The sequence below is a fragment of the Aureobasidium namibiae genome (assembly GCF_000721765.1).
Source record: "Aureobasidium namibiae CBS 147.97 unplaced genomic scaffold scaffold_1, whole genome shotgun sequence".
Taxonomy (NCBI): domain Eukaryota; kingdom Fungi; phylum Ascomycota; class Dothideomycetes; order Dothideales; family Saccotheciaceae; genus Aureobasidium; species Aureobasidium namibiae.
The window spans coordinates 735,020-759,484 of record NW_013581208.1 but is presented as its reverse complement, the minus strand read 5'-3'; the positions used below and the strand labels follow the sequence as shown (position 1 = coordinate 759,484).

The 24,465-nt window shown below is 53.0% G+C and overlaps 10 protein-coding genes across 10 annotated transcripts; 8 read left to right on the top strand and 2 right to left on the bottom strand.

The window, feature by feature from the left end:
- Positions 1–940: 940 nt before the first annotated feature.
- On the top strand, positions 941–2,088 carry M436DRAFT_36816 (GroES-like protein; the record flags this gene model as incomplete). Its single annotated transcript, XM_013576473.1, has 2 exons — positions 941–979; positions 1,042–2,088. 2 exons carry the CDS (start codon positions 941–943, stop codon positions 2,086–2,088), a joined length of 1,086 nt encoding a protein of 361 aa, XP_013431927.1.
- A 400-nt stretch (positions 2,089–2,488) lies between these two features.
- Positions 2,489–3,595, bottom strand: M436DRAFT_77465 (WD40 repeat-like protein; the record flags this gene model as incomplete). The annotated part of the gene is made up of 2 exons (XM_013576909.1): positions 2,489–2,541; positions 2,593–3,595. 2 exons carry the CDS (start codon positions 3,593–3,595, stop codon positions 2,489–2,491), a joined length of 1,056 nt encoding a protein of 351 aa, XP_013432363.1.
- Positions 3,596–3,775: 180 nt separating this feature from the next.
- On the top strand, positions 3,776–4,511 carry M436DRAFT_77464 (BET3 family protein; the record flags this gene model as incomplete). Its single annotated transcript, XM_013576908.1, has 4 exons — positions 3,776–3,807; positions 3,861–3,869; positions 3,929–4,340; positions 4,392–4,511. The coding sequence occupies 4 exons, from the start codon at positions 3,776–3,778 to the stop codon at positions 4,509–4,511; spliced, it is 573 nt and encodes a 190-aa protein (XP_013432362.1).
- A 1,097-nt stretch (positions 4,512–5,608) lies between these two features.
- On the top strand, positions 5,609–8,021 carry M436DRAFT_36876 (uncharacterized protein; the record flags this gene model as incomplete). Its single annotated transcript, XM_013576484.1, has 6 exons — positions 5,609–6,016; positions 6,091–6,239; positions 6,297–6,522; positions 6,576–7,511; positions 7,575–7,799; positions 7,848–8,021. 6 exons carry the CDS (start codon positions 5,609–5,611, stop codon positions 8,019–8,021), a joined length of 2,118 nt encoding a protein of 705 aa, XP_013431938.1.
- Positions 8,022–11,087: 3,066 nt separating this feature from the next.
- M436DRAFT_37209 (uncharacterized protein) lies at positions 11,088–12,323 on the top strand (the record flags this gene model as incomplete). Its single annotated transcript, XM_013576557.1, has 1 exon — positions 11,088–12,323. One exon carries the CDS (start codon positions 11,088–11,090, stop codon positions 12,321–12,323), a length of 1,236 nt encoding a protein of 411 aa, XP_013432011.1.
- Positions 12,324–12,859: 536 nt separating this feature from the next.
- Positions 12,860–13,379, top strand: M436DRAFT_35745 (uncharacterized protein; the record flags this gene model as incomplete). The annotated part of the gene is made up of 2 exons (XM_013576272.1): positions 12,860–13,052; positions 13,114–13,379. The coding sequence occupies 2 exons, from the start codon at positions 12,860–12,862 to the stop codon at positions 13,377–13,379; spliced, it is 459 nt and encodes a 152-aa protein (XP_013431726.1).
- Positions 13,380–14,066: 687 nt separating this feature from the next.
- M436DRAFT_68774 (NAD(P)-binding protein) lies at positions 14,067–14,957 on the top strand (the record flags this gene model as incomplete). The annotated part of the gene is made up of 3 exons (XM_013576763.1): positions 14,067–14,363; positions 14,412–14,609; positions 14,661–14,957. The coding sequence occupies 3 exons, from the start codon at positions 14,067–14,069 to the stop codon at positions 14,955–14,957; spliced, it is 792 nt and encodes a 263-aa protein (XP_013432217.1).
- Positions 14,958–15,585: 628 nt separating this feature from the next.
- M436DRAFT_68773 (uncharacterized protein) lies at positions 15,586–16,961 on the top strand (the record flags this gene model as incomplete). Its single annotated transcript, XM_013576762.1, has 2 exons — positions 15,586–16,066; positions 16,123–16,961. The coding sequence occupies 2 exons, from the start codon at positions 15,586–15,588 to the stop codon at positions 16,959–16,961; spliced, it is 1,320 nt and encodes a 439-aa protein (XP_013432216.1).
- Positions 16,962–17,699: 738 nt separating this feature from the next.
- Positions 17,700–18,851, bottom strand: M436DRAFT_36514 (uncharacterized protein; the record flags this gene model as incomplete). The annotated part of the gene is made up of 1 exon (XM_013576414.1): positions 17,700–18,851. The coding sequence occupies one exon, from the start codon at positions 18,849–18,851 to the stop codon at positions 17,700–17,702; it is 1,152 nt and encodes a 383-aa protein (XP_013431868.1).
- A 2,401-nt stretch (positions 18,852–21,252) lies between these two features.
- Positions 21,253–23,885, top strand: M436DRAFT_35640 (uncharacterized protein; the record flags this gene model as incomplete). Its single annotated transcript, XM_013576253.1, has 2 exons — positions 21,253–21,460; positions 21,529–23,885. 2 exons carry the CDS (start codon positions 21,253–21,255, stop codon positions 23,883–23,885), a joined length of 2,565 nt encoding a protein of 854 aa, XP_013431707.1.
- Positions 23,886–24,465: the final 580 nt, after the last annotated feature.

The following is a 24,465-nucleotide window of genomic DNA, read 5'->3' as shown; positions in this document are numbered from 1 at the left end:
CAGAGTGTGCACTTTCATAGCTCGCACATTGCTTCGTGACGCTGCGAGAAGGGACTTGGAGGTGACAGGCTCGCAGATAGAGAGCGAGCTTGGTATGCAGCACTTGTTGTTGTTTAGGCAGATCCAGGCAGATGCGCTCAGATCCAACAGACTGGGGTTCCGGAAGCGGCACTCAGGGGTAGGTCGGGGATCAGGCTGTTTGTGCGCACATGTTTCACGCAGCGTAGGCCCACGGTCTACGGTCCAGCCGGCACGACACGCGCTCGGTGATTTGGAGTTCGGAGAGCAAAGACAAAAGCCATCGGTTCCGACGGGAGCTGATCGGATTTTGCGGGGCAATTTATCCGACGGCTATAATAACATGTTTAGTGGGGCCGGGTCTGCAGCTTGGACAGCACTCACATGATGGATGGCTTCTGTTTTCTGCAAATCGCAGGCTTGCTGTACCACTGTCCTGGAAGAAAAAGCCAATCACCCTCTGGGAGCTCTGCATACTCTAACCCGAACCTTCGGCAAGCCCTCTGTATCATCCGTGGCTGCTTGATATCATCCTCAATTGAGCCTGCATACATTCCTCTTGTACGTCCTCTCTCCTACCAATTCTAGTTCTTCTTCCCTCCTCCTGATCTGCCTCCTCCTCTCCTCTTGTTATCTATCTTCTTCGCCTGTCTATCGTGTTATTCTGTGGTCCTCAAGAGTTACTTTCCAACTCGTCCTTTCGTCCCACAAACTCAATCGTCATCACCACACAGCTGCTTACACCATGTCTCAAGTTTTCAAGTCAGCTCTCCAAAGAAGCCTTAGAGCTTCGGCCGTCCGCGCATCTCCTTCAGCCACATACAAGCTTCAGTTCTCGAGAAGCTGTGGTAGCTGTTACCCTTCTCCATACCCCAACTCTAAGAAAGTCGCAAGAAACTTCTCCGCCACAACAGTGCCCAAGATGGCCTCGGTACAAGAAGTAAACCCTGCAGAGGCAAAGGTAGATTTGCACTTCCGTATGGTACGCGTTGGGTCCCAGAGCTAACGACCCCGGTTGTGTAGAACTTGTCATTTGTTCTCCAGAAACCCTACGACGTCAAGTTTGAGGACCGCCCTATTCCCCAACTCAGAGATCCTTACGATGTCATCATCAATGTCAAGTACACCGGTATCTGCGGATCTGACGTGCACTACTGGACAGACGGTGCTATCGGAGACTTTGTCGTCAAGGCCCCCATGGTCCTGGGTCACGAGTCGGCCGGTATTGTCGAGCAGGTGGGAGACAAGGTGACAACACTCAAGAAGGGCGATCGTGTCACCATGGAGCCCGGTGTACCCTGCCGCAGATGCATCCGCTGCAGAGAGGGCAAGTACAACCTCTGCATTGACATGGCCTTTGCAGCCACCCCTCCTTACGATGGCACCCTCGCCAAGTACTACCGCCTGCCCGAGGACTTTTGCTACAAGGTCGCAGACCACGTTCCTCTCGAGGAAGCCGCCCTGGTCGAGCCGCTGAGTGTCGGTGTACACATCACCAAGCAGGCCGACATCAAGCCCGGCCAGAGCGTTGTTGTCTTCGGTGCAGGCCCTGTTGGTCTTCTCTGCATGGCCGTCGCCAAGTCATTCGGTGCCGCCAAGATTGTTGCCGTAGACATCAACGAGGAGCGTCTTGCGTTTGCTCAGAAGTACGCTGCCACTCACGTCTTCCGCTCGCAGAGAGTCAGCCCTCAGGAGAACGCCAGTCTCCTCAACGAGGAGTGTGACCTCGGCTTGGGCGCAGATGCCATCATCGACGCTACGGGAGCTGAGCCCTGCATCCAGACTGCCATTCATGCTGTGAGAACCGGCGGTACCTTCGTCCAGGGTGGTATGGGCAAGCCCGACATCAACTTCCCCATCGTCACCATGTGTGCGAAAGAACTGCGCTGCGTGGGATCGTTTAGGTACGGACCTGGCGACTACCAGCTGGCCCTTGATCTCATCACCTCTGGCAGTATCAGCGTGAAGGAGCTGATCACCGGCCGTGTCAAGTTCGAGGACGCCGAGCAGGCTTTCAAGGATGTCCACGCCGCCAAGGGTATCAAGATGATCATCGAGGGTCCCCAGTAGAAGCATGTTGAGTGTAAACAAAAAGAACTAGCATTTTAATTTGGGTCATGTACTTTTGGTAGCGTTCGGCAGAGTATTTCTTGTCTGGAAGTGTACAGAATGAAATCGTTACATCACACCAGACCTTGTGGCATCTATCTCTATTGGACATGTCTTTGGCCTTTCTTCGTATCATTCAAGTGAGCCGGGGCGGCGTGGCTGGTAAGCTGCAAGCCTCAATGTCCTTCTGCTGGCCGCGGCGAGGTATTTCGACAGCATCAGTGGGTTTCTGACCAATTTGGCTGCACTGTGTAACCGTGTAGGTACATGTGATGCGCCGTCGCATCATTTGGCAATTGGAGGTGAGTGTCGGCATCTTTTGAGTCTAGACGAGTTATCATGAAAAAATCGTGGGGGATTCTCATGTCGAGAGACTTCCGAGCATCAGGTTGCGATCGGTAGAGGCAGAAAGAACTAGACATGGGTCAGTACGAGTTGTTTGTAGGGCATTTGAATTCTTCTTACTCAATGGCTCGTCGTTGGGCGCGAAGCGTACATCGTTGACGGAACCCTTGTGACCAGGCAGCTTCTGCAGCAATTTGCCCGTGCTGTTTTCCCAAATGACAACTGAGCGGTCACCACTGCCTGCAGCGATGCGCTTTCCCTTTGTATCCCAAGTAGCCCTGATCAAGTACTTGTCCATTCCTGTGGGGGCACCATCGAAGGTTCTAATGTGACGCTCGGTAGGGGCGAAGGGACGAATGTCCCAGGTGCGGACGGTGCTGTCGTGCGAGTTCGAGAGGAGGGTCTGAGAGTCGGGAGAGACCGCTAGCGAGGTGATGGTGTCGGTGTGACCAGCCAGAGAATATGAGACCTGCTTCTTCCTCAAGTCCCAGACCTTGATGTCGTTGTCGATGCTGCCCGAGTAAAGTTCGTTGCCGGCCTCGGCTAGAGCAATGGCAGTAACGGGGAAGCGCGTCTCGATAAAGTCGACGGCGGCTTTTTGGCGAGGGTCCCAGATGCCTATGTAGCCGTCGTCGGAGGCGCTGAAGAGTATGTCCTCGCCACGGCGGCTGATGTCAAGGGCGTTGATGACCTCGTCGTGACCCTGGTGTCTTCGTATGCGCTGGGCAGTCTCGAGGTCCCAGCTGGCAATGTGCATATCCGCCGAAGCAGAGAAGAGGTTGCGCGAGTCGCGCGACCACTGCAGGTCGAGAATTGCGCCTTTGTGACCGGACAGGATGCCGTAGTTTTGGCAGTCGCCAGAAGTGCGCCAGAGGAGAATGTTGCGATCGGTGCCCGCCGAGGCAATGTAGTTTCCGTCGGGGTTGAAGCGCGCAGCAAGCACCTCGCCGGTATGGCCAGACAGCTCCATGACAGGAGCGGACAGAGGAGGGCCACGGTGGGTGCTCTGGATGAGGGCGCCATTCTGCGAGGCCGAAGTCAGAGCCATCGAGTTGTCCGACTTCTGGCGCTTGACCAATTGGCCCGAGGCCATGGAGCTGGAGGCCGGCCGCTTCTCTGACATGTCGCGTGTGGGTTGGAGTGCACGAGTCGAAAGTCGAGGCAGCTAGAAAGTATGAGTAGCGAACGTGACAATGTCGAGCGAGCTTGGACGCTAGCGACGTCTCCGGGACATGGACAGGTCCACCAGCCTCTCCGCATCCACTCTCATCTGCTGCCTCTTGTCTTTCGCTACCCACAGATTATGGCTACCAAAGCTACTCGCCTCGGCGAAGAGTGAGTGCTTGTCGACTCGTCCCTCGCGCCGCAGGCTTGCTGACATGCGACAGGGTGTGGAAGTAAGTTGGCTGCCTGCCTGCCTGCCTGACAACAGCGCCCCTCTGACGCTATCCACAAGGACCCGCGTTGACAAGGTCAATGCCGAACTCGTCACTCTCACCTATGGCACCATCGTCGCCCAACTGTGCAAGGACTACAACGCCGACTACGCTCAGGTCAACAAACAGCTGGACAAGATGGGTTACAACATGGGCATGCGCCTGATCGAGGATTTCCTGGCAAAGTCAAACTCGGGCTCTTGTTCCAATCTGCGTGAGACGGCAGAGGTCATCTCAAAAGTCGGCTTCAAGATGTTCCTCAACATCACTCCCGTCGTCACAAACTGGTCGCCCGACAACAAGTCCTTCAGCCTGTTGTTCGACGAGAATCCCTTGGCCGACTTTGTCGAGCTGCCCGATGATGGAAAGGCTCAAGATGAACTGTGGTACTCCAACATCTTCTGTGGCGTCTTGCGAGGTGCCTTGGAAATGGTCAGTACAAGCCTGCCACCGTGACTTCTGCCGTCAATTGATCCATTTCAGGTTCAAATGCAGGTCGAGACTCAGTTCACGAGCGATGTTCTTCGTGGTAACGACACGACAGAGATACGCGTTACCTTGATCCGCTACATTGAGGACGAGATGCCACCGGATGATGAGTGATGAGACGCACTTTCTTCCGCTGGGCGTCATCAGAACTGTCCCTTGCTCTCAAATTTCACGACGTTACGAACAATATCGATTCAAATCTGCCAACTCCCAGTCGTTCAGGAGGAGAGTCTCCTGGGCACTGGTCGCGATTGGCTCAAATTATGGGTGGACCGAATGGCAAACTAATAGTATGCTAGCATCACAGACCGGAAAAGCCATAGAGGCATGGCTGTATAGCGAAAGCAGGGAGACAGCATCTCTAAATAGACATGATAGTTGGCCGGCAGGCAGGAAAAAGGGGCTGTTTGTTGGAGCAGGAGGTGCAGCATCACGATAAATGCAAAGCTTCACGTGACTTCTGACTCGTGGAAACTGGTGGGCACAGGACGGCGTCGACAATGGCGGCGCGGCCTGTGTCTCGCCAACAGAGAAGAATGGCGGGCAATACCGAGTTGTGGGATGGTGCATACAGCGGCGATGAATGGCATTGTGGTTGCAATCGAGTGGCTCTCGAATGATGCGTGTCGTGGTGATTGTGCGTTTCCAATGGCTCTCTCTTGCTTGGCACGGCTTCGCTGTCAACGCCTCGCTGCCACCAGCTCCTGTCCGTCCTTGCCCCAGTCTACCCTCACCACCCTCACCCACATTCTTCCTTTGTTGATCCACTTCGCCCCGTCCGCCGTGCCGCTAGGCTATTGCGACTTCCCCTGCGCCTTGATTGTGTTGCGCATCCGACGACGACGACGACGACAGCTGCCTTTCGCGCCTGTTAGACCCGTGTCTCGTGTTCCGATCGGCGACACCCACGCCTCGGCTTGCTGCTTGCTGCTTGGTCGCTGCCCACCGACCGCGACCTCCACCACCGCTGCCACTGCCACCACCACCCACAGCCGCCATCGCGTCCGCCCTTGTCGCTGGTCTCTAGCACCTCCCCTCACCTCTGTCGTGCTCTGCTCCTCGTCATCTCTGGTCGCTCTGACGTCCGCCTGTCGCATCACCTCGTCGTCTCTGTCGTCCGTGAGCGCGCCCCGAGTCCGAGACATCTCCATCGACCACCATCCCCTTACGATTCTCGCACAACTGGCTGAACGAGCCTTCCAATTCCTGGCATGAGCCAACCAATGAATCTCATGGGCGGGCCCACCCCCAATTCCGGCACGCCAAATAACGCGTCTAGTGGAGACCTATCTCGCCAGAAGCTCAACACATATATCTACGACTATTTTCTTAAGTACGGCAACCACGAAGTCGCCCGCGTCATCCTCAAGACTGTCGACCTCGACCTTGACCCGCACCAGAGTCCAGATCGCAAAGACATCAATGGCGTAAGCGACTCGATGGACACCGATGTCAAGGACAACAACAAGAAGCCCGACGACCTTCCCTCGCCCAATGTGCCAGCCGCTTCAGACGGCAGCTTCTTGTACGACTGGTGGCATCAGTTCTGGGAGTGTTTCAACGCCCAACACGGTCGCGGCAACAACACACAGACTGCAAAGTATCTGAGCAACGTCCAGGTATGTCGCTGCTTTTTCTCTCTCACCGACCCTTGCCCCTGCCCACCACCACTCCCACTAACCCGCAGCATTAGGCCCGAATGGCCAGCGAGCGACAGAGGCTGATGCGCGTCGATCCCCAGATGCAAGCTAATATGGCCATGCGCCCCGGTATGGTCGGCCCCGGCATGCCAGTGCCCCCTGACATGGCTAAGAAGCTTGGCCTTCAACCAGGTCGCCAACCGTAAGTTTCGGCCCTGTGCGCATCGTTCGCGACCTAGGTGCTGACATGACAATGCAGTACACAGCAGCAAGTGGTACAAATGCAGCAGCAGATGCGCATGCAACAAATGGCACAGCTGCAGCAGAACATACAGAGGGAAGGCTCCACCATGGAGCAAAGACCCACCTCTCCTGGCGGCGGCGATGCTGCCCCGTCACCCAAGCGTCAACGACTGGACGGCAACTTCAACGGCGCCATGGGCCCAATGGGACGTGGTCAGCCCCCGGGCATGCCCGGACAACAGGTCCGTCTTCCTTCTCCCGTGTGCGCATCGACGCAAAGACTGACCAGACGTAGATGGCCAATCCCCAGGCAAAAGCCAGGCAACAGGTATATGCCAACTCCATGCGCCAGCATATGCAATCCGCCATGGATTCTAACGTGGACAAGGGGTTGATGCCTAACGGAGCTCCTCAGATGCCGCAGGATCCCAATTCGGCCGAATTTTTCAGCACCCAGATGCGCCCCATGCCAGGTCAGCAGGCACCGCCCAACAACAACAGCAACCATGCCCTACAGGACTACCAGATGCAGTTGATGCTGTTAGAACAGCAGAACAAGAAACGCCTGCTGATGGCTCGCCAAGAACAAGACAACATGACCAACGGACCCAACGGACCCAACGGCCCCGTGCCTGCTTCCGGCCAGCCCCAAAACTTCGCCCCGGCCATGTCGCCCTCCAACAGCAGGGCTGGCCCTTCTCCAGGCCCCAACGAGCAGATGCGACGCGGCACCCCCAAGATGGCTCCCGGTGTCGTCCCCTCTCCAACTGCCGACGGCGGCATGCCCGGTCGCGCATCTCCCGCTCCGGGTCAGTTCGACCCCAACAACCCCATGAACCCGGCCATGTTCCCCATGGCCATGATGAAAGGTCCCAATGGCCAGATGATGCAGCCTCCTAGCTCGCATCCTGCCTTTGCCCAGATGAACCAGCAACAACAGATGGACATGTTCCGCCAGGCTCAAGCGCGTAACGGTCAGGCACAGATGGCCAATGGCTTTATGCCTCAACCAGGTCCTATGATGGGAGGCCAACCCCCACCTCAACCACCCAACATGACGCCCCAGCAGCGCAACGCAGCCATGCCTCCCCCGCCTGCTCCTGGTAACGATGGTCCAAGAGCTGGCACCGGCCCCTCATCCCCCTCGCAGAATCAAGCTCCACCCACGCCTTCGCAGGCGAACAAGCCCAATGCCAAGTCCAAAAAGGATTCCTCGAAGGGCGGAAACAAGGTAATCAACCTCAAGCACTCCAGGTCGATGTGTGACGCTAACCCTTATGTTCAGGGTGGCAAGAAGGGAACGACCGGCGCTACTCCTCAAGAGTCAACAGAACAACCTCCAACTCCGACTCCAGCACCACCAATTACTCCCCAGCCCACATCAGCTTTCCCCCCGAAGCCGGGTCAGCCTCAGAACCAACAGCAACCATCGAACGCGCAACCCGGTATGCCTGGCCAGCAGAATCCGGGTGGTGACATGTCCAATATTGGAGCTCCTTTCGGCAACATGGACGACAACGTAAGTTATGTGTGCTCATCTAGCAAGCTCACGCTGACACATGGACAGTTTGGAAGCATCAGCGGAATCGATTTCGGCGAAATGGGCGGCCCAGATGTGCTGGACAACTTCGATTTCGACTCCTTCCTCACAACTGACGGCGGCGCCGATGGCTTCAGTTTTGACCCAAGCGGCATGAATTTTGGCACTGACGGCGGACTTGAAGCAGGTGGGGATCTTTGATCATACCTCACTTCACGCCCGAAGTCTTCGCTATAGTTCTTGCCGCTCCGACTTTTTATAGTACGACATGTCGATTACGTACGATGCCGTTCATCTTCCTGTCACCATGTTCACACCAAACAGCTTCGAAGGTTCACACACCTTGGTCTATCCGCTAATAGCGTTCCTGCGGTCGAATCATCTACCTCTTATTCCTACCCCTTTACGACGAACGCTTGAATATTCTCCCCACTTGCTACTGCATAGGAACTTTCTTACTTCAACACATTTTATCTCCGAGACCAAACGACTCTCATTTTCATACTTATCTTCTGTCTGTTTGGAGAAGGTCGAAACGTATGAAAGCAGAACTCGACACATACGCACACAAGCACATTTCTTACATTTTCACAAAAACAAATTTCCTATTTTCTTATACAAGAGTTCAACGGCGGGGTTGGCGTCTGGTGTGCAAGAGGGATCAAGGACCTCCATCAGTGTCCCGGCCGATCGAGGCTGGGAAGGGAAAGGGAAAGGGGAAACGTCGAGCGGTTGTTGTCCATCATCATCAAGATCTATACCCCAGTCTGCACTACTTATGTTTCTTCTCGATTCATCCTCCTCGACGTGTCATTATCGTTTTTGACCATGTATCAACTTGCCTACCTCACGACATCCAGTCTGCAGGCATACAAAGCCGTCTCAACACCACTGCGCATTTGAACAAACATACTAGACGTAGTTGCGTACGCTTCGATCTTGGCCATGCTCGATCTGTGAACTATTATGACAGACCAAACGAATGTCGAGAACCCAGCCACATCACGCCTATCGGGACGCTGAGATGTTCTCTGGGTCCATGTTTTTGGCGCGACCCTGCTCTTCCACTTCTCCTTGTAGAAACAAAACTACAGTCGATCGCTAATAAGACGGAATGAATGAAACGAGAAGACAAGATAATCCAATCGCATGATGTCTTGAAGTCACTAGTGCGCTGGTTTAATTTTCTCCCCAGACTCGGTTTCATTTATACTCTGGTTGCAACTCTTGACAAATAAGAGGTGGGATGACTGAACAGTGGATGTGGTTGAGACAAGACACTAGTCATGGATTTTGCATGTGAATAGTCCGATGCTGCTGATAACGTGACAAGCCTCCCACTTCAAATGCAAGATTACAGTCGGTTTGGAGATAGAAGAATCGAGCTGTTTGATCTCTACACTATCTGTGAACTTATCTCTTTAACCCGCAGACTACGCAACTTGCATCTGCATGAGATGTGTAGCATTCAAGCGAGTCACACAGAACGATATCGACTCGAGGATGGTCGTGACTACTAGGAAAGAAGTGTTGCAACATTTTCAGGATTGTGGACCCGAAGGACCACCTGCAACGGACATCCATACCGTTTTTCAGTCCAGAGCCTCTCCACTTACCGTGACCCGGAGCTGAAGCGATATGTGTATGATGGCCGTTCAAGACGAGATGTCTGGCCTCCATAACGGCCCCAGGATGGAAGAGCCGGAGAGCTGTGCTTTTCCAACGGTCTGTGCAAATTCTTCGAATCGAGGTGGCCAGATCCGCTTTTAGACCATTTCTAAGGAGGTAGATATAGAATAGGCATTAGGTCTCCGATGGGGAACGGGGTTTAGCCCTGCGTAGTGTCTCACACCAACAAGGAATTCAAGCGAAGTTTTCTCTCAATAAGACGACAGCCTCTTGGGCAAGTCTGGGCCTAAGAGTTTGGCGAGCAAATCCCAGACATCTTCTTTCTAGCTCAAGAGAGTCGCAATTTGAAAGTGTAATCATTGTGCTGTCTGATGTTGTTGGTGGAGGGGGTTAGATTAGCCTGTTAACATAGATTGTTGAGCACAAGTTGCATCATGAGAACCTGGGTGAGCAAACAGAGTGCGCTCAAGATTCATGACATGGACAATGACACGAACATCGAGGGCAGGCACAGTTTGACAGGTCACAGATGTCATTCTAACGAGGATGTCGATCCCAGGGTCTGGGGATGAGGTCAGAACAACAGACACAAAGGCAAAACCATGTGGGGAACGGCGAAGCTGCCAATCGGGGTGTCGCATAGAGATCGAGACTCGCGGGCCGAGTGGTGCATGGACAGTAGACAGCGGTGTTGGGCGAAAGAGACAGGTAAGTACAAGAGCCGAGGACTCGTGCAATGAATATGAGGAAAACATCAGTCGAGAGGCCCAGACCTAGATACTGCGAGACGAGAACGTTGGAGATGAGAGCATGGATACAAAACTCGATTGTCGGTTCGCAGAGGGCAGTTGGACAACAATCGATAAAAACTATTGACAACGCGGACGCCGGTTGCGACGGTAAACGGGCTTTGCATGGCTGGCGGCTGGCATGAAGACTCGAGCGGGGCGACGGATAGCGTCGAGGCATGCTGGAGATGGAGTGGTCGCCGCAGCAGCAGAAGATATATGTAACACGGCGAAGCACTCGCAAGTAAAAGATACGGTTGCTATGAGGGCTGGCTGGATCCACCTCTTCTCGTCATCTCAGACTACCTAGGTATTGTTCTCATTGTTTGAGCCGAGTTGCCGAGAGCGGTCAGCGACGTACAGACAGCAACAGTCAATCAGAGTCTTGGCCCCACGAACACACAGGCCGCTCATTCCTCTCACTTCTTCCTTTCTCATCAGCATCAGCAGCTCGCGGGTTGAAAGCTGGCGGTGGACGAAAAGAAAGCAGGAAAAAAGAAAAAAAGCATGCGCGGCTGAGAGGGAGCGGATATTCTTGTTCAACAAATTGGAATTGAGTTCACGTTGCAAAATGGTGCTCGATTCACGGCAGAGTAGGCCGCACTTGGCTGCCATCAGCATCCAAGCCGCGACAACGACTAAGCCCGCACCCAAGTCTACCACCACCCCTCCTTCTGCTGCTCCTCTTCTTCCCATTTCGCCTCCCTGGATCGCCGTATCCCACGCACTCAACCCCTTCGGCGACTCCAATGGCCGTCGTGACAGCTTCACCACTCCATACCGACGCACTTCGACCTCGACATCCTTCTCGCTCCAAGTCGCTCCTCAACGCCCCGTCCTGGCCCGCAGCATGACTTCGGCCTCGCACTTGCCGCGTCATGCCAAACTGCACAAGAGGTCCGACTCGACCTCGTCTACCGCTCCCGTCGTCTTCACCATGCCCTCGCCCATCCAGCACGAGTTCACTCAACCCACCTCGTCCGTGACCACCACCCAACATGCCCGCCATTCGTCTGCCAACAAGATCAAGCCCTACCTCCGCAAGATGTCCTTGCGCGATGACGACTTGGACCAAGGCCGTCTGGATCTGTCGCGTCCCTCTGCCGAAAACGAGTCTTTGGCCGGTCTGGGTATCTGCGACGACGCTCCCTCCTTCTCGAGATCCCTCTCGGATGTCTCCTTCATCCCCTCGACGCGCCGAAAGGCCTCTCACTCCCGTGCCACCAGCGGTCCACCATCTCTGGCTGTCGCTGCTTCCGGTCCGCTGCGTCCTACACAGCCTTTCGCCCCACTGCGAGAGGCCCCTCGCTCCTTTACCCCGCCTGCAACCGTCTCACAGGGCGACACATCCGACGACGAGGCAGAGGAAAGCGTTGGTGTTCTCACCAACGACATCCGTCAACCTGACTATGAACCCTGGAAGCCACGCAGATCCATCTCCATTTCATCAAACCCCGCAATCACTCCCCTTTCCATAACATACACCGCTGGTTCTCTTACCAAGTTGACCAGTGCATCCCAATCGAATCTCTCAATTCGATCACAACCCTCGTACGACCAGATCAAGACTGGTCGTTCCCACAGGAACACTGGTAGATCCACTGATTACCCGCCAACCCCTTCTGCTCGTACTTCGATCGACAAGGCCTTCAGCTTCATCACACGCACTTCTGAACCAGAGGACGCTGCCTCGCGGGCTGCCGCCATCCGTGCCGCTCGCAGGGCGTTTGAAGAAAAGGAGGCCGCAAAAGATCGCAAGTATGAGAAAGAAGAGGTAAAGCGCAGAGCCTCGGTCATCAAGAAAGAAGAGCGTAAATGGCGGAAAACGGATCCGCGTGCAAGCATGACCAGCAACGGCAGTAACAGTATTGTCGTCGATGAGAAGGCTGTTGCCGGTGCAGACTATGCTACCCAGACGCCTGCCCACGATCTCAGTCTTCCCATCCAGGGAGACCACAGCGGTGCTGCACCCATAGTACCGCTCTCGCCACCATCTCCTAGCAAGACTAAGCAGGCCAAGGGTGGATGGAATCGAATCCTTGCGTGGACTCGAACCAGACTTCTCGACTGCGGCGGCAAAGCTTGACGCCGCAGTGAGCCGATGAATGCATGACGAAGAGTACTCAGCAGTGGCTGAAGCACATATGTGTGTTTTTGATAATCGTTTTTAGCGCGGGAGGGAAAGTTCCTTGGATATGTTTCAGCATTTGCATTCGTTTTATGAGCGCGGAGTTTATGGTTATACCCTCGTTGGACAGTAAATTTAAGGATGGATCGATGGATTCATCGCATACATGGAGTACAGCATATCGTCAGTAGATCAACAATCAATCTAGGCCTAGATGGCATTCATAACACGTTCAATTCGAGAAACAGTTCATTGAATTGATTATTTCGGAGCGGTTGAGATGGGACAACGCCAAGCATGCCTTCTGGATGCGGAGCGGAGATCGGGAGTCAAGCGATTGACGGGCTCATGGAAAATCGTCCCGACAAGGACATTGTGAACAACATCAACCTGCCGCACTGCCATTGACGCTCAAACCCGGGTCCTCACACTGCTCATCCATACTGCATAACACGCCATCTACTCGCAGCAGCTTTGCCAATTCTTGGTCCACAATGGCGACCGTCTCACAACCGCCTCAGACACCACCGGCGCAACCGCCTCCACCACCAGGAACCACTGTACCTCAGACCAGCCCTCAGCTAGTGCCGTCGCGTCAGCCGCTGCCTCTTTCTGCCTCACAAGAAGGACAAGTGCGAGAGATCTACCACAAACGAGTACGGAACAAGTGCGCTGAAGAAGTCCGATGTATGTCATCCATTCCTTTGCGATGATTCTTGGACTTACGCTGATCTATCTTGCATGTTAGTATTTGCAGCATGTGCTACCAATCGAACCTTCACAGCGCCATTCTACTGTCGACCCGAACGCCGCCAGATGAACGCCTGTATGCTCCAGTACGCCAATCAAGCCGAGCAGGACGCCGCTAGAGAGGAGTGGTTTGCTACTCGCGACTTGCGCCGTAGGGAGAGGGAAGCCAAAGAGGAGAAGAGGAAAGAGCAGGAGAAGTTCCACCGTGAATGGTGGGGTCTGGATGAGAACGGCAACCGCGTCGAGAAGAAAGATACAAAGTAGCCTATCGTGGGATGCCGCAGATCAATTTGCGTTCACGCCATCTGGCGCGTGAGGGGATACGTTTACATCAAGAAGGGCATAAGAAGGCGTTCAACATGCTCAGCGTCTCGTTTTGTACAAAGAATCATGGCTCCTTGGTCGGTATGTATTTTAATCCTACTCCTCTAATAGCTTATGTTCCCGTGCAACTTTGACTCTCTTAGCATTTACGTTGAAAGCCTCATCCGGAATCGCCGTCCTTGTGTATCGACACCACGGTCTTGGTGGATCGAGCTGTCACGGTGCAGAAGGTCGATCTGACTGGGGAGTCTTGGATGGAACACATCCTCTAATGAACCAATCCCTACGGCTGCGCACCTACTACACTGCCTGAACCAAGACAATTGATGTGATTTGAATCTCCAGAAAACATGGCACTGCCTAGGTCCAGATGCTCTTATCACACTCCATGAAACAAAGAGACATAAACATCTCGTTTGCTGGGGGCTCGATATCTGTTGATAAGACCTCTAAGCCTCTATGCTTTGCCAAAAGTTCCGGAAGCCATCACCGCTTGCCAAGATCTGGGGTTGACTCGAGATGCCGAGGCATGTGATACCGAGGAACAGAGTATTGAGTCTCGCTCTTGCAGTCCTCAAGTGCTCTTCCTCTTTTTACTAAACCTGATACTTACAAACGGAAATAATCATGCACATCAAAGACAGACTCTTCGTCATTTCTGGTGGTTCTTCTGGCCTGGGTCTTGCAACAGTCCGCAATTTGCATCAGAGAGGAGGTTATATTGCCATCTTTGATCTTAACGCAGATACCGGAGCCGAAGTAATCAAAGAGCTTGGCTCTGAGAGATCCCGATTCTTCGAAGTTGATGTTACCGATACCAAGAGCATCGGGAGAGCCGTGGAAGGCGTCTCAGAATGGGTACAAGAAACAGGGAAGCTCATCGGCGGTATCGTCAGCGCAGCTGGCGTAGGAAACCCTGGAAAGGTATACATCAGAGATGTTTCTTAGTAGTTGAATACTGACCGCACGCAGATGGTTGATCGTAACAATGAGCCGCTCTCTCTGTCGTCCATTGACTTTGTATTGAACATCAACCTTCGAGGCACTCTGGATTTCGTTCGCCAATTGCTCCCACTCATGACCAAGAACCAACCCACACAGCCAGACAACGAACGAGGTTGTGTCATCTTGGTCAGCTCTTCGGCTGCTTATGATGGCCAGCCAGGTCAGGTCAGTTTGATATGTGATCGACCTTCCATACATCCATACTGACATGAGAAGGTGTCGTACGCTGCTAGCAAAGGTGCGGTAAGGTCAATGACATTACCTATGGCGCGTGATCTAGCACAGTTCGGTATCCGCGTTGTGACGATTGCACCTTCATTGTTCGAGTCCAACATGACGGCCATGATGAGCGACAAGGTTCGAAAATCGCTCGAACGTGTCATGGAGTTCCCAAAGAGAGCAGGCAAGGGCGAGGAGTTTGCAGAGTTGACCAGACATGCGATCGAGAATGTCATGCTCAATGGAGTTGCACTACGGTTGGATGGTGCGATGCGAATGCCGTCAAGGTTGTAACACCCATATGGACCTGCTAGGAATGTATCTGTCTCCCACCAGATCTTTTTCTCGGATCTCATGCTCTTGTTATGTGATACCTAGCTTTTGCATCTCTTGCAACTTCGCGAGATTAAATTGGGTGTGATTTGCTCGGGCGGGGTAGTGGCGTTAGATAGGTCTTGCATGCTCCGTGCTATGAAAGGCAACCCTGTCCTTTAAGGCCCTTAAACAAAGTGATCTAGTAGTATAAATAGGAAATGTACTAAATGTTATATGTATTATAGTTATAACGCCTACTTAAACTAATTATTATTATAGCTTTTAAGGTGTGTTTATCTAGTCTATATAGTTTATATATTATTATAGTATCTAGATACTAACTAGAGATAAAGTAGTACTAGCTTACTAAGACGCGCTTTATTTTAATAGTTTAAGCTATTTTCTTAACTTACTTTTTAGATCTTTACTTCCTTTTATTCTTTTAATAGCGACCACCCCTGCTACTCTAAATGTTATAGAATGGTGAGTTACTACTAAATCACCCTTATTTACTCCTTACATTTGCCGTTTGCTCTAACTTGCCGAATTTCTAACTACGCTTGCTGTCACTCTAAAACGTCAACTTGACTAATAACACTCACTAGCAATGACGACGAACACGTCAGCCTCTACGGTGGAAGACACTGGTTTCCGTTCAAAACTAAACACGAAAGCCCCAAATGGAGTAGCGAAGATCATCTCAAGATCCTCACCTACAAGAGAGGCTGTTACGTATACGCTCCTGGTCGGCGATATCGAAATACCAAGTGTCTCACCCGCTGAAATAGTAGAATACGTCTCGGAGCATGACCTGGAAGTATTCGAAAACCAACAGTTTGAGAGAGATATCAAAGAGGAAGAGGCCAAACAGAAGGAGCGCCTAGCCGCCAAAGCCCAAGCCCAAGCGCTTAGAAAGGACAGATCTGTGTCTTCGTCATCAGATAGCGATGGACGTGATACAGACTCGTCCCGATCTGGTGAAAACACTAGAATGACGACTGGCGGCAGACAACGCCCAACCTACACTCACTTTTATCCAAAACAACGAGCACCGCGAGGATCTTCCAAGCCCGTAGCTCAGGCTGGCAGTGAGTATATGATGGTATAAGATTATTGGTACAACCAGCTGACATGAGTACGATAGATCACAGAGACAGCAAAAGACGTCGATTGAGAGAGGACCGTGACGACAGTATATCTTCAGCACAGGACACAAAGAGTATCTACAGCGCGGCTTCTCTCAAACCACCACCAACAACTCAGCCACCTTCAGCCATAGAACAAGCAGCAGGTCTGCTTTCAGATTCACACGAATCTGATCCCATGGATATCGACGAAGAATCAGACAACAACAACAACGACGACGACGACGACGACGACATTGGCATGCCGATCAGACAGCCAACAGGACCGATGAGAGACAAAGGCAAGGAGAAGGCCGCGACAAGTGCTTTCTTCACATTCAGAGATCAAGCCATCCCAACACAGCGCATGTCTGCAAAAGAAAATCTTGCGGCTGAAATAATTGGAAGGCAAGCATCTACGACTCCGGCGAAAGCAGCAGCAGCACACGGAACCATGCCATCAGCATCATCAACCATATCGCATAGAGCAAAGAGCTCAAACACCATCGACCCTACCCGTCAAGCAGTCGTCGACCTCAATGACTCCGTATCCGAACCAGAAGATGACTCCGACAACTCGGAAGTTTACACCGTCGAAAAGATCCTCGCACACAACAAATCAGACCCCAGATCTCACAACAAGTCTGTCCACGGAGAAAAGCCAGTCATGCTGTACCTAGTGAAATGGGAGGGCTACGATGACACGACCTGGGAGCCAGCAACGAGTTTTCAGGACACCGATGTGTTGCAGGAATATTGGGCGCAGCAAGCGCAGAAGCAGAAGCAGAAGTCATCGGCATCGGCATCGTTACCAAAGGACAGTGCTGCAACCCTCAAAGGTCAAAGGCGGGGTTTGTAGAGACAGTCTGTAAAATGCAGACTGGTACGTGGAGGAAGGACATCGTATGAATGCATAAGTGGCCTTCAGTCGCTGTGAGCTGGCTGACATGCTCATTAGAGAGGACGAGCTTCCAGCCATCTTTATGTCGTTATCACATTCTGAACAGTAATTCTCGTTTCCCTCTTGCTGTCGATAGATGACTTGCAACAAATAGAAGAAGTGAGAAGGCCAGTAGGTAACAAAGTCTCAAAAGGCTGTGAGATCGCGACTTGATTGATGTTTGATAAGTTGCACTTCTGGTTGCTGCCCACAGTGTTGAAAAAAGAAACAAAGAAAAAAGGCCCCATATCTCGATGATCAAGGGTCTATCTATCGAAGTTTTAGACGCACAGTAGCAATCATGAAAGTAACAAGCATTCAAAAGTTGAAGAATTCACAGTGACCAAGATCAAACGGCTTCAATTGTCGTCATAATTCATAGTATTTGCATTTGTTCATCTATTGGAGGGTGAAAGCTCGAAGGGAAACTGCCCAAGCCAGAGGACGCAGCAAAGATTTGACATATGTATCTGCCATCATGTCTCTCGCAGATGTAGGGGAACGGGTGAGTGCTGTCGTGATTCGTAAGGGAGAAAGAACAACGCTGATGGACGCAAGTGAACAGAAATTGCTGTTGGGTATCATACGGCATGGAAGAAACAGTAAGGAAGGGGCGGCGGCATTAAATCGACAGACGAGAGCTGAGGCGACTTCGATCTAATCGTCAATTTCGATGATTTCGATGTTCTTCTTTGGTGCTGGGGTTGCCTCATCTTCACTCTCTTCATCGAGAGCTTCATGTACGGGCGTCCAAGAGCCGTCACTTTCGACGTTGATAGCACGCGTCTTTAGCATGCTCCTTGCGGCAAGACTCTCACGGACTGCCATTAAGAATCCATCGACTACCAATCTCTGTGGTCTGGAGTCGGCTCTGCAGATGGGACATCTCCATGCGTCAATCTTGCTTATGCGCCCTTTACGCGACTGTGACTTTTGCTCGAGTCGAGTTTCCAAGAAAACGTCAAGGTCGAAAGCTTGCTTGTGCATGCAGTCTTGACTACGAACTGGAAGGTCGAAGATTTTGGCGTTGGAAAAGGGTTCGTAGAGTTGCAGAGTGAAGTTCGACTGCATGACAAGATCATCGTCATTACTGACTAGAGACTTTTTGATGGCATCCAGAACCTGCTCGCTAGGAATAAGACGCTTCATACAATCCTCTTTAATACTGTTACCAGTGGTAAAACCGACGACCTCGATAGCGACTGCGTAGTTGAAGGGCGATTTATCGTACTTTGATCGATTGATTCTCACAACGAGTTTGTTCGAATCCGCACTAACGCAACGTGTGATGTCGATAGGGAGGCATTTGCCATGATGGAGTTTGCGTCTTGGCTCGAGCGGATTCTGGTTGACTGTGAAGTAGGCCTGCATCGGCCAGCTGCCGTCGAGGAGGACCCATTTGTTCTCGGCGGGGAGGGGTTGAGACGGCGCGACTTCGCAACACCTAAGTCTCAGGGTGATGGAGTTGACGTCGACCTCGCCAGCTGGAGGGTCGCCGTTGGCGCCCACTTTGACCTTTAGGAGTCGTCCAATCGCTTGGGGCGTTAGTTGAAAAGAAATTTCTTGAACAGGCTTGACTGCCAGCCGGTAAGGCGGAAGAGCAAAGCCGACAACGCGACGGTAGTGTTCGTTAGATACGGGAGAAATCGAGGTGTCAGGCGTCTTCGGAACAAGAACGGGGCTACGCAAATGGGCTTGATGAAGTGCCGATTTGCGGTAGTCTGGGTTGGCGGGCTGGGGCACAGAAGGATTTGGTCCGGGAAAGAACAGACGAGGTGGTGGGTTTGGTACTTGATGTGGACGAGGCATGTTGGCTGGTATCGGAGGAGTTGCTAGGGAATTGGAGGGCAAGAGAGGTTGGTGGGGGCGCATTTGATGTTGATAGGTCATCATCGCCTGAATCTGGGCAGCATCATAAAAGGCGGCGTTGTTCTGACGTATAGACTGATGCGGTAGCGCAGTCACACCTTGTTGAAATTGTGGGAATGCGCTGCCGGAGTTCTGGAAGTGGGCAGAAGGTGGAAGTGAAGCACTGTGTGGCTGATTCTGGAAATAGGCAGGAAGTGGAGACTGAACCTGCGCTTGCGCCTGCACCTGTGCTTGGGCCAGAGCACGCATCTCCATGTCCATCTGCATACGCATCTGCGCCTCTGTATGAGCGGCCTGCGATTGTGCACCGCTTGGCCGCGGCACCTGGACTTGGTGAGATGGCTGGACGTAATTTTGGCCCGAACGATGTGATGGCAGTTGTGATGGCAAATGTGGTGGTGACGACATGTTGGTGAAAGTAGGCGTGAGCTGAGTCGCACGTATGTGTTGGTGGAAGATGTTACGATTGCAAGCTTGCTGGTGGATGCGCACTTCTGGTGATTGGCCCCCTTCCAGCGCATATGTTTGTTGCTCGATGATGAATTCTCGCATGGCAAGTTCAGCCAATGGACCAACGTCCGAGCCCCAGGTGTTGCGCAATAGAAAACGAAAGGTTGCTCGTTGAAACAGCAACGAACGAATCCCGAGGCTCGCAATCAAATCATGAACAGTTGGAAGTGTTTCTGCACGGCGGCTCTGCAAGAGCACCCGCTCTAAATTCAACATGACTTGACGGAGACAGCCAGAAATATGGCCAATGGCCGAGCTAAAAGATTGATCGGACAAGCAGACTTTCAACTCTTCGAGAGGCCTGGGGAAGGCGCTAACAAAGACCTGAACTTCGTGACTCAAAGACGTTCCAGCATCCCGTTGTTCTCCCAATATTTTCGCAAACATAGAAAGGCTGTGTGGCGGAAGATGGGGTTGGATAGATTGGATTGCAGGTAGATTCAGGGAGTGGCAAGCTAGGAGCATGAGCAGTATGATAAAATACCAGTCATTCGATGTCGTGGCATCGTAGAGCACACCCAATCTCTCGAGATCAGCATCATTCAAATTTCCGTGAGCTGCGACGAAGCCAGATAGGCGCTCAGTGCACTCTTGGATTTGGAATACGGCAGACCATTCAGGTCCGAAGGTGGGAGAAGCTTGGGTATCCGAAGGAGGCAGTTGGGTATGCGCGGTGAGAGTGTTTGACGCCCGAGGGGCCTGCTGAACCGTAGCGGGTGTATTCGGTGGCCGTGAGGAAGAAGTGGTAGAGGTGAGTCTGCTCCTGGGCAGGCGAGCAGCGGGCTCGGCTGGAGAGGTGTGGAGAACAGGTTCGTTCGGAGATTGGTGAGCAATAGCTTCGTTGAGAGATTGACGGGCAACGGCTGGAATCGAGGATCGACGAGTAGTAGTTTGGATCACAGGTTGAAGAGTCACGGGCGGGCTCGGTGACTTGTCGTGTTTACTAGGAGTAGGCGAAGGGAGGAAGTTTCTTGAGTTGGACGTGTCAGACACGGGGTCTTGGGGAAGAGGCGGAGCTTCCTGAACGAGAGGAGCTTGCGAGGCTTCCTGAACGAGGGAGGGTTGCAAGATTTCCTGAACGGGAGAGGATTGTAAAGGCAGGGTCGCGGGAGATTGATAGTGTAGGGCATCCGGATCGCTGGCAATCAGAGTGGGAGCTTGTTTTTGGGCGTGTTTTGCAGAGGCACGAAGAGGCGGCTGTGAGAGAATCGAGTTCTGTTGCATCCAAGAATATTGGGCAGGGCGTCCCAAAATGTTTCGAGCAGCTGCATTCGAGGCGGAGGGCGACACGGCCATGGTGTCAGACATGTCAGGCGCACATGCGAATGTGGGCCATGTGCGCGTGGATGGCGAGCGCAGATGTTAGGCGGCGAGGATAGAGTAGGTGGTAGTCAAAGTGCCGGACAAGGAAAGCGCGACACATGCAGAGATGCGCAAAGGAACGCAAGCGGCAAGGCAGGCAGGAGCTCGTACGACCCGAGACGCCTGCGCCCTTGGACGCAGACACACGCGCTGTCACAAGCACAGGAAGCTGCCACCGACTGCTGCACACGGCACTCGCCGCCCGCTTTCGGTCCATGTCCAAGAAGTAGGTACAGTACCTCTTGCACGTCCACTCCCCCGTCCCTAGCAGACGCCGACTGCGACACAAATCCCGTCCGCCGCCAGACGTGTGTTCGTTTCAGCTCGACTCTCCCTCAGCCCCTTGACGGGCCATCTCTCGGCTCCACGTCCGACACCCGCCGACCAACACACGCCATACCACCACCCTGAGACTTCGATGCTCCCGCCCCAGCCATAGTCTGGCTCCCCCCTTCGACACGGTGCCTCAATGGCCTCTCGTCTGCCCTCGGACCCCCGAGAAGTTCCTCCAGGCTCTATCCTGCTCGTCGTTCACGATTTCATCGCCCGCAGCCCCGACGAGCTGAGCCTGGCCAAGGGCGACCGCATCGAACTCATCGAGCGAGACGATGACTTCGGCGATGGCTGGTTTCTTGGTCGCCACATGACCAACAGTGCCACTGGCCTGTTTCCTGAAGGTGAGAGAACGTCGCTCGTCTTCGTCTCAACTGAAACACTTCCGCTCACGCCAACTCGTCTGCCGCAGTCTACACTACTCCTGCCCCGAGAGGCACTCTCCTAACTACCCAGCAACCCCCAGCCCGTCGCAACGATGCATTCCAACCCAGCAGGCCCCAGACTGCTGCTTCGACCGCCTCTTCGCAATCCGCCAATTCTCTCCCCGCTCAGCGCGCATCACAACACAACTCGGTCATGCACGAAACTCTAAGCGTCATCGACGAGCATATCACCGACATGCGCACCCCGCGCGAGAACCCTCTGACCAACATACGCAGCCATGATACGGATAGCGTTTACAGCTCACACGCTCCCAACCGCTTGTCTTACATCAACGGCCGCGAGACTGACGATGAGGAAAACCAGCTACACACCGAGGCTGAAGTCATCTTGTGGTCTCCCGTGCGCGTCGCTGAATACCTCGAAGATCACGGCGTCGAAAAGTCGCATTGTGACACTTTTCGCGAGCAAGAAATTTCTGGAGAGGTTCTTCTGTCCCTGGAGCAGTCGGCCATCTTTATCAAAGAGTTTGAACTGGGTTCTGTGGGACGGCGTCTGAAAACGTGGCAGAAGGTCAAGGCCCTCCAGGATGAAGTGCGCCAAAGCTCGACCAACGTCCCTAGGAGTGTATCCGAATACTCGGCCGCCGGCGACGATATGCCGGCCGAGGCTGGAAGAAGACGGAGCCAGAGCGTGACGGCCTCGCCGTACAGACCTGTCAGTACCATAGCGACTCCGTCCATGACCTTCACTCGGCCAGACAATACCCAACGTCCCTCGGCCGCTTCCATACGCAGCCTCAACCATTCCCGCAGGCACTCGTCCATGGGGTCCATCGACAGCATGAATCGCTACTCGCACCAAAGGCAGTCCTCTGTTGGTACAACCTCCGCAGCGCCCGCAGCCACTCGACGTCTCTCAGTTGCTCATGAACCGTCGGCCGACCTCGGGGCCGCCATCTCGCAGACGGATGGAGGCGTCGGTGATTATGGCTTTGGATCTATCTCTTCGCCCATCGATCTGGACCGCGGTTACTTCTCTGGAAACGAGGTCGATGCTCGCAACAAGCGCAACGTTTTGCAGAAGAAGTCAACGTCAGCCCATACCAGAAACATAAGTGCTGCCACTGATTCTGCTCGCCATAGCGCTTCGTACAGGAATTTCCCTCGGATGTCCAGTGTCGAATCGATGCGCGAGCCTGCTTCGCCAATCATGTCCCCTGCGTCCAGCCAGTTCTCGTTCAACAAGCCTGCTAATAGCCGCGCTGTCAGCAGTCCACACTCCGCAGTCAAACCCTTAGCACCCATCCACCAACCTGTGTCACCCATCGTCACTCGACTAGATCAGACATTGGCCGACAGCGATAACTCTTCACTTAATCCCTCACCTTCGCCTGCTTCAAACACTCGATCTTTCTTTTCCAAACCTCGCATTGGCGGCGGCCTTCGGATAGCCTCTGATGCCGTTACCCAAAGCGAGAAGAAGCAGAGCGCTTTGAAGCACGAGCCTCTCGCTTCTCCTGCTCGCACTGGCTCCACCACACCTTCAACCGAGACTCGTTCTTTCGATCTGCAAAAGTCAGACAATCAATCTCGAGTATCAACCGGTTCTTCGAGCGCTCTTGCCCCACCCGCACCTTCTACGCGGCCTAGGCCAAAAGTGAAGAGCAAGAAGTCAACATCGGCATACACCCGTGGTCTCGAGAAGAAGGCGCCGGCTGAACAGATTGCCGATTGCGACTACAGCGGATGGATGAAGAAGAAGTCTTCGAGCTTGGTAGGCTCGTGGAAACCTCGTCTGTTTGTACTTCGTGGTCGGAGGTTGTCGTACTACTATTCCGAGAACGACACCGAAGAGAAAGGCTTGATCGACATTTCATCCCACCGCGTCCTTCCTGCCGAGAACGAAAAAATGACAGGCTTACACGCTGCACTCACGGGTGCCGGGTCATCTCCCATGGTGCCACAAGGTACTGTAGCGCCATCAGCGGACGGCCAAGGTCTTTTCATCTTCAAATTGGTCCCTCCACGCCAAGGGCTGAGTAAAGCTGTCAACTTTACAAAACCGACCGTACACTACTTTGCCGTGAACAGTAGGCAAGAGGGTCGATTGTGGATGGCTGCACTTATGAAAGCTACGATTGACTATGATGCTTCGAATGGTAAGGTCACGACAAGCTATAGTCAGAACACAATATCCCTCTCAAAAGCACGCGCACGCAACGAGCGCCCACCCGCATTACAAGATACGGTGGCCACACCTAAACTTGTCCACGAACTGGAAGATTCATCCAGGCCTATATCCAGTGGTCTGGGTATCGGTGGCCTTGATGAGGCTCAACCAGGAGCCGAACAGAATGGCAGCCCAAATGAGTCGACGACGTAACCTGGACTACATCTGACGTCTTGAAATCACATTTGAGAGCTGATTGACTATGATACGACTTATGAAAGGAGAAGGAAACTCCCTACAGCTACGAATCTGTGGTATTTCTGTATTCCTTGTAATTATAATGCGCCGTATGTGTTCCTTTCTTTCACTTCGATCTCTTTTCTTTTCGTACTTGTGTCTAGTGCTCGAGTAAGATATTAGTGACAAGATTGCCGTCACTTCTCGATTTCTTCTACAAATATATACCACCCAACGAGGTGGCGGCTTGCATCAAACCAAATGACCAAATACCATACAACGAACTGCGCTTCTCTGTATAACTACAGACCGGTCAAACAGTTTAATCGTGATTCATTGTTGACCCAGGTCATAAATGTTGACAACCCTTTTGTGCAAAATGCGGAGAGCATAAGCCTTCGGGCTTCTCGGTGCAATGAACCCCCGGCGCCTCCACGACATCTCCACAGTAGTCAAGGAGCGATGCTGAACGAGAAATGTTTATTAGCAAGAAGCCTCCCTCCGTACCTCTCCTCGATCTTGAAAACCCGAGCTGGATACAACAGGTTTCGCTCAT